Below are 14,223 nucleotides of genomic sequence, written 5' to 3' on the forward strand. Positions count from 1 at the left end.
TCGACAACTGAAGTAAAATCATAGCGTAAGCAAATGGTGATAAAGTAATAGTGGAATGGTAATGAGAGTGACAGGAATCATTTGGGTTGGAGAAGGCCATAAAGGTCATCGAGTCCAACCGTTAAGCAACCACTGCCAAGTTCACCAGGAAACCATGTCCCTAAGCTGGCCCTTGCCTCTGCACTTGCAGGTGGAGCAGCCGCCCCGGTGACCTGGGTGCCGAGGGCTCGGGTCCCTGCCTGTGCGCTTCACAGCCAGCCCTGTGATGCAGTGTCCGTGTCACAGTGGGTGCTGTGTGGCCGAGGGTGCCCCTCCCCGTGTTTGGGCCAGCGGTGCTGATGTCACAGAGGCCACAGTGACCGGTGGCAGGGGCAGGCCTATAAACAGGGGAGGCTGGGCACAGTGTGGGCATCAGTGCGACCTGGTGAGGTGCGGGGAGCAGAGGGCAGGGACAGGGCTCTCCGAGGGAGGAGGGGGCTCCACACTGCAGGGCTCTGGGCCTGTGCTGAGAGCTCACCCGCGTCTCTCTTCTCCCTCAGAGGTAGCAGAGGAGCGGTTGGAGCGTTTGCCCACCTTCGATTTCTGACACCTCCCCAAGGAGGTGTAGGACATCCGACTCGATGGACTTTGGTGAGAGCAAAGTCCCCCTCCTGCAGCCTGCCAGAGGGACTCCTGAGGCTGTGGGCATGGGACCGGGAGCGTTGGCAGGGGGAGGCAGGAGCTCCAAAGTCACCCTGGGGGAGGGCCCCTCCTCTCCTTGACAAGCGGGACCAGGGCTGGGCAGTGCGCACCCTCCGGGGCACCCATGCCTGCAGTGCCCTTTCCTCTCCAAGGCTTCCAGCCCTGCCCAGCACCCAGCTAGGCAGCGACAGAGCAGCCCTGCCTGAGGGCAATCCCTCAGGGACGCATCCCTGGCCCCACAGAGGTGCTCATTCCCGGTGGCATTTCCTCTCTCCCATCCAGAATGCGTGTTGTGTCGCTGCGAAGACGCAGATCCGGACAGGTGCGGGCCAAAACTGAGTCACCAATGGATCTGGGCTCATCGGTTTTGCCTGGTGAGTTCCTTTGGGGATGGTTTCATCTTTGCAACGCACCTGCCCTGCCACATGCCCCTCACCATCTCCTTGTCTCTGCTCTTCTGCAGCATTTTGCCAGCGACCTTCATCCACAAGTGACCGATCGGGAAGAAGAGATAGAATTTAGTCCTGAAGAGGTTTATCGTACAGCCCAGCTGGCAGCCCAGATGGTGAGGATCTGAGATGATCAGGGTGATTCGTGCCAGGAGAGGTTTGTGGGAGCTTAGCGCAGGTGCCAAGAACAGAATCCCAGCCTTTCCACCCAGCTCTGGGACAGAAGTCTTGCTCCCAGCAGCTCCACAGAGGGTCCGAGCCAGGAGCCTGCTCTGCCAGGCAGATCTGTGGCCTGTGATCCAGACGGGGCCACATCCTGCGCCCTGCCCCGAGGTGTGGGTCTGGTTGTGGAGGCCCTGAGGCTGCCGCTGATGGGGGCTGCTCTGCTCTTTCCAGGTCTGCTTCGTGTGTGGCAAGAGGGGGGCCACCATCACCTGCGAGAAGTTGGGCTGCGGCCGCAGGTTCCATCTCCCCTGTGCCGTGGAGGGTGGATGCGTCACCTGTTACTGCCTGCCATACAGGTACCCCCTCTACCCTTCTCCCCATCACCAGGGAAGGACTCAGCTCTTCCCATCTCACCCGTCCCTTCCCTCTTCCCCTAGTTCCTTCTGCTGGGAGCACCGCCCACAGCAGCAAGAGCTTGTGGCTCCAGAGAACACCAACTGCCTCATCTGCGCGGAGCCTGTGGAAGGCAGAACGACCTATGGGACCATGGTGTGCCCAGCCTGCAAAAATGCCTGGTTCCACAGGGCCTGCATCCAGGTAGGAGCCGTCCCCTTGCTCTGGGCACGGCAGGCTCTCAGCAGCCCCAGAGCCTCACTCACGCTCTTTCTGTTTCTCCTGCAGGGAATGGCTCTGCGTGCTGGATCTTTCTGCTTGCAGTGCCCTGTGTGCCTGAATACGAGACAGTTTGTAATGGAAATGTTCTTCATGGGGATCCGAATCCCCACAAGGTTGGTGTCCTCCTGGCCAGCACTGTGCCACGCCTGGACCTGCCCCCGCTGTTGTGGCCCTCCGCTGACCCCCAAGTGTAGGCTTTAGCTCCATGGAGGAGGTGGAAACAGGGTGTGGGGAGAAGAGCGGGGAGGCCGTGCATGTGCCTTATGCTGGGTAACAGGGGCTCATCAATTTTCCTTTCTCCACCAGACCTCTGTCATGGGAGGGCAACGACGCATATGCAGAACCTGACCGGAGGCACAGCAGCTGCGATGCCAGGGAGTGCCTTTGTCCAGCAGGCAGAGAGGTGGCAGAGCCATACGGGTAAGCTGCCAAAGCTGCACCCTGGGGCTGGGCACGGGATCTCTGTCTCAGCAAGAGCTCAAAGCAGAAGGGCTGAGAACAAGAGCTCTGCTGGACGATCCCGTGCTGTGGGCACTTTATCCTTAGAGACATGAACCCATTTCTTTCCCCAGGCCCTGGGAGCTGTTGCTGTGCTGCTCCTGCGCTGCTGTGGGCACTCACAGACAGTGCTCCAGCCTGAGGAACAGCTATGAGATCAGATGGGAGTGTGACAGCTGTGCTGGCCTGGACACCTGTAAGTGTCAAAGCCCCCGGGTGCTCCTGGGCTGGGGACAGGGCCCAGGCAAGGCCTGGCAGGGGGTGCCTGGTGTGGGCTTGGCAGAGGCTGTCTGCTCCAGGAGGGCTGGGGCACCGCTCTGGCCTACCCTGCCCCAGGCATGGGAGACAAGCCCTTAGTGTTCCTGCTTCCTCTTGTAGCCTCCAGTGCCAGCTCACAGCTTGCTGGTCCCAGCCCTGCCGGCCCAGCAGCACTGGGGCAGTCTTCTGGATCTCTGGAACTGGAGTCCAGCAGCCCCGGCACTACCAGCCGAGCAGCATCAGGGCAGACTATAGTCTGGGTCTCTATAGTTTGGGGGAGACTGAGGGGTGACCTTATTAGTGTATATAAATATATCAAGGGGGAGCGTCACGAGGATGGAGCCAGGCTCTTCTCAGTGGCAAACAATGATAGGACAAGGGGAAATGGGTACAAACTGGAACACAAGAGGTTCCACTTAAACTTGAGAAGAAACTTCTTCTCAGTGAGGGTGACGGAACACTGGAACAGGCTGCCCAGGGAGGTTGTGGAGTCTCCTTCTCTGGAGACATTCAAAACCCGCCTGGACACGTTCCTGTGTAACCTTATCTAGGTGTTTCTGCTCCGGCAGGGGGATTGGACTAGATGATCTTTTGAGGTCCCTTCCAATCTCTAACATACTGTGATACTGTGACTCTTGGACCTCCAGCACAGGAGACCAGCAGCCCCAGCAGCAGCAGAGAGGTGTCACCAGGACCCATCAGTTGCCCAGTGTGGGAGGGCAGCAGCCCCTCCAGCCACCCTGGGCCTGACCTACAGCAATACCAAACCTGGTGCACCCGTCAGACCCAGACACCCTACACGTGGTGTAGAAGGCTGCAGGAGAGAAGCCGACCTCCAGCAACACGCGCTGGGAGCAATACCCGCAGCCAGGCGGTGCCAAGGCTGTCCCGATGCTCCCCATCTCGTAAGACCCGCAGCCGCAGCACCACCAGGCAGCGGCCATCGGCGGCATCCCGTGGCTCTGCACGAGTGCAAAGAAGCCGGAGCAACCGAGCCAGTGGGACCATGCGGGGGCGAGACCGCTCCCGCTCGCAGCGTCGGGCCCGATCTCCCTGTGCACGGCCCAGAAGACGCTCCCAGGGCAGCCGCACACCAGCAGCTCGAGCTGGGAAGAGCCCCCGCAGACTGGCTGCGCCCAGGCTGTCCCAGCGCTCACCAGCACGTGCGAGCCGCAGCCGCAGCACAACACGACAGCGGGCATCAGCATCATCCCGTGGCGCCAGAGCACCAAAAAGAGGAGGGGCCTCAAAATCCACCAGGCCTCTGCGGGTGCAAGACCGCTCTCGCTCGCAGCGTCGGGCCCGATCTCCCTGTGCACGGCCCAGAAGACGCTCCCAGGGCAGCCGCACACCAGCAGCTCGAGCTGGGAGGAGCCCCCGCAGACTGGCTGCGCCCAGGCTGTCCCAGCGCTCACCAGCACGTGGGAGCCGCAGCCGCAGCACAACACGACAGCGGGCATCAGCATCATCCCGTGGCGCCAGAGCACCAAAAAGAGGAGGGGCCTCAAATGCACCGGGCCTGTGCGGGCGTGAGACGTCTCCCGCTCACAACGCCGGGCCCAGGCTCCCTGTGCACGGCCCAGAAGATGCTCCCACGGCAGCCGCACACCAGCAGCTCGAGCTCGGAGGAGCCCCCGCAGACTGGCTGCGCCCAGGCTGTCCCAGCGCTCACCAGCACGTGGGAGCCGCAGCCGCAGCACAACACGACAGCGGGCATCAGCATCATCCCGTGGCGCCAGAGCACCAAAAACAGGAGGGGCCTCAAGATCCACTTGCCTCTGAGGGTGCGAGACCGCTCCCGCTCGCAACGCCGGGCCCAAACTCCCAACACGCGGCGCAGTGAACACTAAATCAGTTTTTGTAAAGTGGTAGAAAAAACTTTGTTCAAAAATAAAAGCTAATTTTAACATGTTGACTCAAACCTCAGGTAATGGCAACCTTGATTCTAGTTTTGATCCACGCAGCACATTTCCTTTCTACTTAAATGCAATAGAAGTGATTGAAACTAAAATCATCTCATCTTTGCAAAAGCAGTCTCATTCTAAAATTGTGCCAAGTGTTTATTGTAGGGATCAGGCTGTGTGAAACATTGTTATGAATTGTTCTGTTATTAAGTTCCTCGTAGTTCTCTCAAGAGAGTATGACTGCTATAGAAGTTTTTTCCACCGTGCCTTTCCCAGTCTGACCCTTTAAGTTCATCAAGCAGGATTCCTCTGCCCTTTTGCAGCCAGCTGCCCACCACCTTTGCCACAGGTAGGTTGGTTTTTTAATAGTTGTATAGTTTGAGTAGCGGTCGTTAGTACTTGCTGATACATCCCAGCAGCTATCATGCCAACTAGTGCATTTAATACGGGTTTGAACTCAGGCTGTTACCTGTATTCAGTAATACTGCTTGTGAACAGGCGGCGGTGGAACTTCATGATCTTAAGGGCCTTTCCAACCCTAACTATTCTATGATTCTATGATTCTGTGAACTGTCTACATAGTCAATTGGAAGTTTTCTTTCCATTTAGGACTGACAGCAGCTGCCCCAACTACAGAACTTTCTCCTGTAACTTTGATACAGATGCTCTCAATCACTCCACCTCCTTAAACACTCAAGTGATTCACAATTAAATTAATAGTGAATTACTTGATATGAGTCATCTAATTTCCTTTTCCAGTAAGGGTCATTACTGCAAAATTGGCATGGCAAGGCTAAATAACCATGTTACCAATCAAAATTGCCATAGAACTGTTGTTCCAGTGAATCGGTGTTCTGCTTTTTGCATAGTTTCTTAAAGCAATAACACCACATACTGCGGAACGGAAGGGGAAAACCAACTGTAATAACCTTACTACTCACAGTCCCTCTTGGAAACCAGAGCAAAGCAGGAGACATTTCGAAAGTGAAACACCTTCCAGGGGTAAATCCTTGCTACAATGCATCCATAAGCAGCAAAACCCATAGAAATTACGTATGGACCTTTTGAATGCAAAGAAAAATGGAAGCAAATTTAACAAGTTCAGTGGCATCAGACATATGCCCATGCTTCCTCCCGCCGCCCCTCACCGTCGCGCCGGGACCGCTTACCCCACGCTTGCCTCTGCAGCTCGCACCGCGCCCGGCCCAGACGCTGACCCCGCCCCTTAAAGGGGCCGAGACACTTCAGGCAAACGCTTCTTTCACCCAGCCACCACGGATTCGATCTGCCTGTATCTCAGAGCGCAGACCACGTGCGCTAAGGCTTTGGCAGGCAGCGAGAGCACACCAGTAAGCCCTTCTGTTTTCCAGTTCTGTCCGCATGTACCAACACCACAATGAAGAACTTGCAAGTAAATATCATGCTAAAAGCACAGACTTTGCATGGCTTACCAGGGGCCAGAATAAACGTCATCAGCAGAGTCCGAAAAAACCTGCATGGTATTTGCATTGCCCGAGTCAGATGTCCCGTAGTAAGAGAACCCATCTCAACAGAGGAATTTGCAACTGGCTAAATTCCGGTGTTCCTGAGTACCTGGTTAAGTTACAAATCCTCAGGAAAGACAACCTACACTTAAAACAAATCTTGTCATTAAAAAAAAAAAAAAGGTGAAAAGCATTTGTAAATGCTCAAGAAAACACCCATTCAGGCATTAATTTGACCACGTCATTGCTCCCATTTTACAGCTAACTTACAGGCGCTAATGCAGACCCCAGTACAGCCAAATACAGAGCTGAAACGCCTCTTAATAAGCTTTTAAATATTAAACTCTGTATTTTCATCATTTGACACTAGAATTATAACCTGCTGCATACACTGAGTTTGCCTCGTACCTTCCATCAAGCAGAGTACACTGAAGCTGTTGTTCGTCAAATTTTCAGAATGCATTAGAGCGACAGTATTGGAGCATGCAGTGTCCACAGCAGAAATAAGGACAGGATTTAGCAGGTTGTGCCTTGCCGTGATGATCAATCATGACAATCCTCACCCAAAACTGAAAAAAAACAAAATTCAGCTGAAGAGCTAATCATATAAACTGTCTCTCTCATACTGAGCACCTCACCTGGCTTAACATTTAAAGAGGTTTATAGCAGTTTAGTTAGCTCTCGGAAACAAATTCCTTCCTTTAAAGGAAAGCAAGAGCAAATACTTCTTGCCCACAGAGTATCTTGTCTTTGTCAAGCAGCTTTTCCCACCTGGTCACACATACTTAAAGGAATAAACTGCATGCAAATACACTTACTAGATGCTTTGTCTGCTGTTACCATCCTCACTACATCCACTAGTAGCTACCAAATTATTGTAAAGATTCAGAGAGCAACATTACTAGCCAAAAACGTAAAAAACCCCAACCCAAACAAAAAAACTCACAAACCCTCCCCCGACCCAAACCACAAAAGCCTTAAGATCAGTTAGAAGAAAATGTTAAATTTTCTTAGATATTTGACTTGATGCAGAAGATGCAATGCAATTGCATTCCCTATAGATTTGGATTTCCACGTGACTTGTTTGTTTCTGCCTGTTGTTTTGTTTACTTCATGGAGAACCCCAATCCTGTTAATCTACAGCATAAACCAGACGTGTCATAAAACTGAGATTTTTTTAGGACTAAGATTAGTCAAGTGGCAAATGTCAACTGATCAGTGACAGTAAGTTAAGGAAATGGAGACAGTCATGTACTAGGATGGATTTCTTACGAGACATCCCATATTTTCAGCATTGCATTGGGCTGATACGTTCCTTAACATACTTGCCTTTTTCTCTCTCTGCCCTCTCAAGCCTGAATGACTGCAGTGTAGAAATGACACATTAAAAGCTTCCAACTTTCACATAAAAATACTTCTCCAAGCTTAGGCAAAAACCATTTCCTAAGAAGATTCTTTAGGAGGAATATCATTACCGTTTCAGTGATAAATGCTGCAGTCACCTAGTTTCTATTCCTCGTTATCTTTCTTATGACATTAACACCTCTTTGCTCCTCAACTGAATTTGAGAAGCTCAAATTGCTTCAGGTGTACTTGTTCAGAGAAAGCAAACAAGAAGAGGCAAAGACAACAAATCATGTTCCTGCAGAAAAAAGTAAAGGGTATTTCTTGGAGTATTTAAGCTGATTTTGCCATTTGAAAACCGAGCCTTGACTCTCTGGCACCAAGACAAACCTGAATATGGCTGCCAACGTTAAAAAAAGAAAGAAAAAGAAAGAAGTGCTAAGAGGTTAAATGTGGAGGTTCATTAAATATAAGCGAGGAGAAACTCCTCCCATACCAATACTGTAGTACTTCTGCTAATGTGTTGATGCATGCTTGTGCCTGGTTCATCAGTTGTTTTCTCCCTGCAGATACAATGCCAGCCGACAACCCTCTCTCCTGTATCACCAATAAGGAAATGATAGCTAAAGTGATTCAAAGGAAAAAAAAAGAAACCAAACCAAAACCCAAAAGTAAAATATGTGAGTTGAGATAAGCACGGTGTCATGGTTTATACTCTGTCGACAAGTCGGCCACGCAGTCCACACTCCCCCGCCTCGCTCCCGGAGAGATGGGGAGGAGAATCGAAAGAATGGAACTCCCACAGGTTGAGATAAGAGCAGTCCAGTAACTGAGGTATAACACAAACCACTGCTGCTACCACCAATAATAATAACGGTAAGAGAAATAACAAGGGAAGAGAATACAATACCACCCACGGAAACGAGCCTGACTGAGCAGAGAGCTGCCCTTCCGAGTAACTCCCAGTTACATCCCTGGCATGACGTGCTGTGGTATGGAATAACTCTTTGGTCAGGTTGGGTCAGGTGTCCTGTCTCTGCTTCCTCCCGGCTTCCCCTCCTCCCTGGTAGAGCATGAGACTCACAAAGTCCTGGGGCCAGTCTAAACATTTGAGCAGTAACTAAAACCATCGGTGTTATCAGTGCTGGTCCCAGGCTGAAAGCCAAAAACACAGCGCTGCACCAGCTACTAAGAAGGAGAAAAAAATGACCACTACTGCTAAACCCAGGACAGTATCCACCCCTTATTCCATTCCATTCACGTCATGCTCAGACCCCACATTTTCAATATACCATTGCTCTTACATATGTACATCCACCTACACACACACAGACAGAGAGAAAGGGATCATTTCTTAGTGCATGGACCAATCCCTATAATGCTGCTGAGTTCATTAGGTCCATGATGTCAGGTTCCATCTCTTGTGACAGTCTTTCGGGGCAGGAGAAGCTGTGTGCAGTGTTGGATCGTTGCCTGCTGATGCTGATCGTTCCTTTACCCCAGAACTGTTCATTCTCTGTTGGGATGGTGGTCAGAGGGAAGTCAGGGCCAGTCGCTGGTGACCTGAAGACATCTAGCTGATGGTCTATAAAAATATGACATAGCAGGCAACAGCCCACAATTAAGTTCATTGGCTGTTTCCCCCTACAATCAAATCCCCTTGAGGTATACATCGGAATCCCCCATCTTGCCGCATTACCCACCAAATATATCCGGGTCCCTGAGCAAAAGCAATCCCACGAGTGGGTTTGCCTTTACCTGAGGCAGGAATAACCCAGGCTGTCTTCCCCAGCAAATTTTTCATGTGCACCTCGGGAACTTTGTCCCCCTCTACAGTATGTAAAAGTTCTGCCTGGGCTGGGCCAGCCCTGCTGGCAGATCCTCTGGTGTTGACCAGCCAGGTGGCCTTTGGTAGGTGTGTATCCCAATGCTTGAAAGTTCCCCCACCCATTGCTCTCAGTGTAGTTTTTAATAGCCCATTGTACTGTTCTGTTTCCCCAGAGGCTGGTGCACGGTACGGGATGTGATATGCCCACCCAATGCCATGCTCTTTGGCCCAAGTGTCTATCAAGTTATTTCGGAAATGAGTCCCATTGTCTGACTCAATTCTCTCTGGGGTGCTTTTGCCAGTTCCTCCCAGTCAGGCTGATTTCAGCCTCCAGTACAGTCAACTCTCGGGATCCTCCTGTCACTCCAGAAATATAGATGGGTTCCACCGCTTGACAGCTTGATGGCATCAGGGTACACTGTGCACGGGTATCTACTAGAGCCTTATACTTCTGTGGGACATCTGATCCACACAGTCCAGGAAATCCAATTGTCCCCTATCTCCACTTGGCTGGAGGTAGGGCCCCTCTAATAGTCATCGCAATGCTGGACACTTAAGTCTTGTTGAAAGGCATTATTCTTCATTATCACAGGAGCTGGAGTAAAATCAGCTCTTCCGCTCCGTCTGGCAACCGCTTTAATTGTTGAAGTAAGGTCCAATACAGTAATAATAGGAAATAGAGAGAAAGGCATAAAACAAACCAAAAACCCCAGGTGATGCACAGCACAGTGTCTCATCACCCGCTGACTGATGCCCGGCACATCCCTGAGCAGTGATGGGCCTCCTCTGGCCAACACCCCCCCAGTATCTATATTGAGCCTGACATTCTGTGGTATGGAATACCCCTATGGCTAGTTTGAGTCATCTCTCCTGGCTGTGCTTCCTATGGTTTCCTGCGCCCCTCCTCACTGGCAGAGCATGAGAGACTGAAAAGTCCTTGACCGGGGTAGGCACTACTTAGCAACAATTAATCTTTGGTGTCTTATCAACATGCCAAAACAGAGCACAGCTCCTAGAAACACAGGTTAACTACAGCAGCTGAAACCAGGACACCCCAGCTGCATTTCTGCTGCGTTAATGATCTCAATCACCTCAGGAGAGGTCCAGTGCACACCCAACCCACCACAGTGCAAGGACTAAGGCTGAGGAAGGCAGAAATGACCACCTGTTTTGGCATACCTGCTACTGAGGGGTTCATCCTACCCTGCAAAAAGCAGCCTGATGACTTCACAAAGCCAGTGAACCACCCTAACAACCTCATCGAGTTCCACCTCAAGAATAGAGCTGCTGAACTATTATTCCTGAAAGTCACTAACCATTGCAATAAGAAAACTTCTCACTTCCCACCCCATTTATTAAAGGCCAGGTGCACACGATATCAAGAGCGGTTTCCCCTTTTTTAGGACTTCATTTGGTTAGTCCCATGATCACATCTGCTTTTTCTCCTACATGACAAAGTTGTGGAAGACCACAAGCTCCATCCTTTAAGCACAACACCAAGATAATTACAGATAAGGCTGCTGAAATTAAAAAAAAAACAAAACAAAAACAAAAACGCAACACAAACAAAAAAGCAAATAAGCACCCCCCACCCCACCCCCCCGCTAACCCTAACCCTGACCTTAACCCTAACCCTAACCCTAATCCTGCTTAAAAACTCAACATGACCCAGCAGCGTGCACTTGCAGCCCAGAAACCAGCCCTGTCCTGGGCCGCATCCAAAGGAGAGTGGCCAGCGGTTGGGAGGAGGGGATTCTTCCCCTCTGCTCCGCTCTTGCAAAACCCCCCCGCAGTGCTGCGTCCAGCTCTGGAGCCCTCTGTACAGCAAAGACATGGACCTGTTGGAGAGAGTCCAGAGGAGGGCCACAGAAACCATGAGAGGGATGGAGCACCTCTCCTCTGAGGAAAGGCTGAGAGGGTTGGGTTTCTTGAGCCTGGAGAAGACAAGACTCCGAGGAGCCCTTATTGCAGCCTTTCAGTTCTTAAACGGGGCCTGTAAGAAAGATGGGGAGAGACTCTTTTATCAGGACCTGTTGCGATAGCATGAGGTGTAATGCTTTTAAACTAAAAGAGGGAAGATTGAGGCTGGAGGTGAGAGAGAAATTCTTTACAGTGAGGGTGGTAAAATCCTGGCACAGGCTGCCCAGAGAGATGGTAGATGCCCCATCCCTGGAGACATTAGAGGCCAGCCTGGGTGTGGTTCGAGGCAACTGAAGTAAAATCATAGCGTAAGCAAATGGTGATAAAGTAATAGCAGAATGGTAATGAGAGTCACAGAACTCATTTAGATTGGAGAAGGCCCTAAAGGTCATGAATTTAACCGTAGAGCAACCACTGCCAAGTTCACAGGAAACTGGTGTGCCTGACTGGCCCTTCCTGTCCCTTGCAGGTGGAGCAGCCGGGTCCCTGCCTGTGCGCTTCACAGCCAGCCCTGTGATGCAGTGTCCGTGTCACAGTGGGTGCTGTGTGGCCGAGGGTGCCCCTCCCCTTGTTTGGGCGCACACGGGCCAGCGGTGCTGATGTCACAGAGGCCACTGTGACCGGTGGCAGGGGCAGACCTATAAACAGGGGAGGCTGGGCACAGTGTGAGCATCAGTGCGACCTGGTGAGGTGCGGGGAGCAGAGGGCTGGGACAGGGCTCTCCGAGGGAGGAGGGGGCTCCACACCGCAGGGCTCTGGGCCTGTGCTGAGAGCTCACCCGCGTCTCTCTTCTCCCTCAGAGGTAGCAGAGGAGCGGTTGGAGCGTTTGCCCACCTTCAATTTCTGACACCTCCCCAAGGAGGTGTAGGACATCCGACTCGATGGACTTTGGTGAGAGCAAAGTCCCCCTCCTGCAGCCTTCCAGAGGGACTCCTGAGGCTGTGGGCATGGGACCGGGAGCGTTGGCAGGGGGAGGCAGGAGCTCCAAAGTCACCCTGGGGGAGGGCCCCTCCTCTCCTTGACAAGCGGGACCAGGGCTGGGCAGTGCGCACCCTCCGGGGCACCCATGCCTGCAGTGCCCTTTCCTCTCCAAGGCTTCCAGCCCTGCCCAGCACCCAGCTAGGCAGCGACAGAGCAGCCCTGCCTGAGGGCAATCCCTCAGGGACGCATCCCTGGCCCCACAGAGGTGCTCATTCCCGGTGGCATTTCCTCTCTCCCACCCAGAATGCGTGTTGTGTCGCTGCGAAGACGCAGATCCGGACAGGTGCGGGCCAAAACTGAGGCACCAATGGATCTGGGCTCATCAGTTTTGCCTGGTGAGTTCCTTTGGGGATGGTTTCATCTTTGCAACGCACCTGCCCTGCCACATGCCCCTCACCATCTCCTTGTCTCTGCTCTTCTGCAGCTTTTTGCCAGCGACCTTCGTCCAAAAGGGACCGATCGGGAAGGAGATATAGAATTTAGTCCTAAAGAGGTTTATCGTACAGCCCAGCTGGCAGCCCAGATGGTGAGGATCTGAGATGATCAGGGTGATTCGTGCCAGGAGAGGTTTGTGGGAGCTTAGCGCAGGTGCCAAGAACAGAATCCCAGCCTTTCCACCCAGCTCTGGGACAGAAGTCTTGCTCCCAGCAGCTCCACAGAGGGTCCGAGCCAGGAGCCTGCTCTGCCAGGCAGATCTGTGGCCTGTGATCCAGACGGGGCCACATCCTGCGCCCTGCCCTGAGGTGTGGGTCTGGTTGTGGAGGCCCTGAGGCTGCCGCTGATGGGGGCTGCTCTGCTCTTTCCAGGTCTGCTTCGTGTGTGGCAAGAGGGGGGCCACCATCACCTGCGAGGAGTTGGGCTGCGGCCGCAGGTTCCATCTCCCCTGTGCCGTGGAGGGTGGATGCGTCACCTGTTACTGCCTGCCATACAGGTACCCCCTCTACCCTTCTCCCCATCACCAGGGAAGGACTCAGCTCTTCCCATCTCACCCGTCCCTTCCCTCTTCCCCTAGTTCCTTCTGCTGGGAGCACCGCCCACAGCAGCAAGAGCTTGTGGCTCCAGAGAACACCAACTGCCTCATCTGCGTGGAGCCTGTGGAAGGCAGAACGACCTATGGGACCATGGTGTGCCCAGCCTGCAAAGATGCCTGGTTCCACAGGGCCTGCATCCAGGTAGGAGCCGTCCCCTTGCTCTGGGCACGGCAGGCTCTCAGCAGCCCCAGAGCCTCACTCACGCTCTTTCTGTTTCTCCTGCAGGGAATGGCTCTGCGTGCTGGATCTTTCTGCTTGCAGTGCCCTGTGTGCCTGGATACGAGACAGTTTGTAATGGAAATGTTCTTCATGGGGATCCGAATCCCCACAAGGTTGGTGTCCTCCTGGCCAGCACTGTGCCACGCCTGGACCTGCCCCCGCTGTTGTGGCCCTCTGCTGGGCCCCAAGTGTAGGCTTTAGCTCCATGGAGGAGGTGGAAACAGGGTGTGGGGAGAAGAGCGGGGAGGCCGTGCATGTGCCTTATGCTGGGTAACAGGGGCTCATCAATTTTCCTTTCTCCACCAGACCTCTGTCATGGGAGGGCAACGACGCATATGCAGAACCTGACCGGAGGCACAGCAGCTGCGATGCCAGGAGGATGCCTTTGTCCAGCAGAGGTGGCAGAGCCATCGGGTAAGCTGCCAAAGCTGCACCCTGGGGCTGGGCACGGGATCTCTGTCTCAGCAAGAGCTCAAAGCAGAAGGGCTGAGAACAAGAGCTCTGCTGGACGATCCCGTGCTGTGGGCACTTATCCTGCCGAGACATGAACCCATTTCTTTCCCCAGGCCCTGGGAGCTGTTGCTGTGCTGCTCCTGCGCTGCTGTGGGCACTCACAGCAGGTGTCCCAGCCTGAAGAACAGCTATGAGATCAGATGGGAGTGTGACAGCTGTGCTGGCCTGGACACCTGTAAGTGTCAAAGCCCCCGGGTGCTCCTGGGCTGGGGACAGGGCCCAGGCAAGGCCTGGCAGGGGGTGCCTGGTGTGGGTTTGGCAGAGGCTGTCTGC

The 14,223-nt window shown here is 53.2% G+C and overlaps 3 protein-coding genes across 3 annotated transcripts in view; 2 read left to right on the forward strand and 1 right to left on the reverse strand.

Moving 5' to 3' along the window:
• The window catches only part of SHISA5 (shisa family member 5), a 28,956-nt gene extending 22,797 nt beyond the window's left edge, over nucleotides 1–6,159 (reverse strand). Inside the window, exon 1 of the mRNA XM_061347004.1 lies at nucleotides 6,082–6,159. Coding sequence (XP_061202988.1) covers nucleotides 6,082–6,128 — 47 coding nt within the window. The 5' untranslated portion in view covers nucleotides 6,129–6,159. The remainder of the gene's footprint in view (nucleotides 1–6,081) is intronic.
• Nucleotides 1–14,223, forward strand: part of PBRM1 (polybromo 1) — a 351,134-nt gene that overhangs the window by 239,270 nt on the left and 97,641 nt on the right. The window lies entirely within an intron of this gene.
• Nucleotides 12,432–13,773, forward strand: LOC133208770 (G2/M phase-specific E3 ubiquitin-protein ligase-like). The gene is made up of 4 exons (XM_061346885.1): nucleotides 12,432–12,713; nucleotides 12,973–13,118; nucleotides 13,200–13,359; nucleotides 13,444–13,773. Exons 1-4 carry the CDS (start codon nucleotides 12,432–12,434, stop codon nucleotides 13,636–13,638), a joined length of 783 nt encoding a protein of 260 aa, XP_061202869.1. The 3' UTR covers nucleotides 13,639–13,773.

This window comes from Neopsephotus bourkii, unplaced genomic scaffold (assembly GCF_033783945.1).
Source record: "Neopsephotus bourkii isolate Nb327-2 ecotype Australia unplaced genomic scaffold, CSIRO-AGI_Nbou_v1 NB_284, whole genome shotgun sequence".
Taxonomy (NCBI): Eukaryota; Metazoa; Chordata; class Aves; order Psittaciformes; family Psittacidae; genus Neopsephotus; species Neopsephotus bourkii.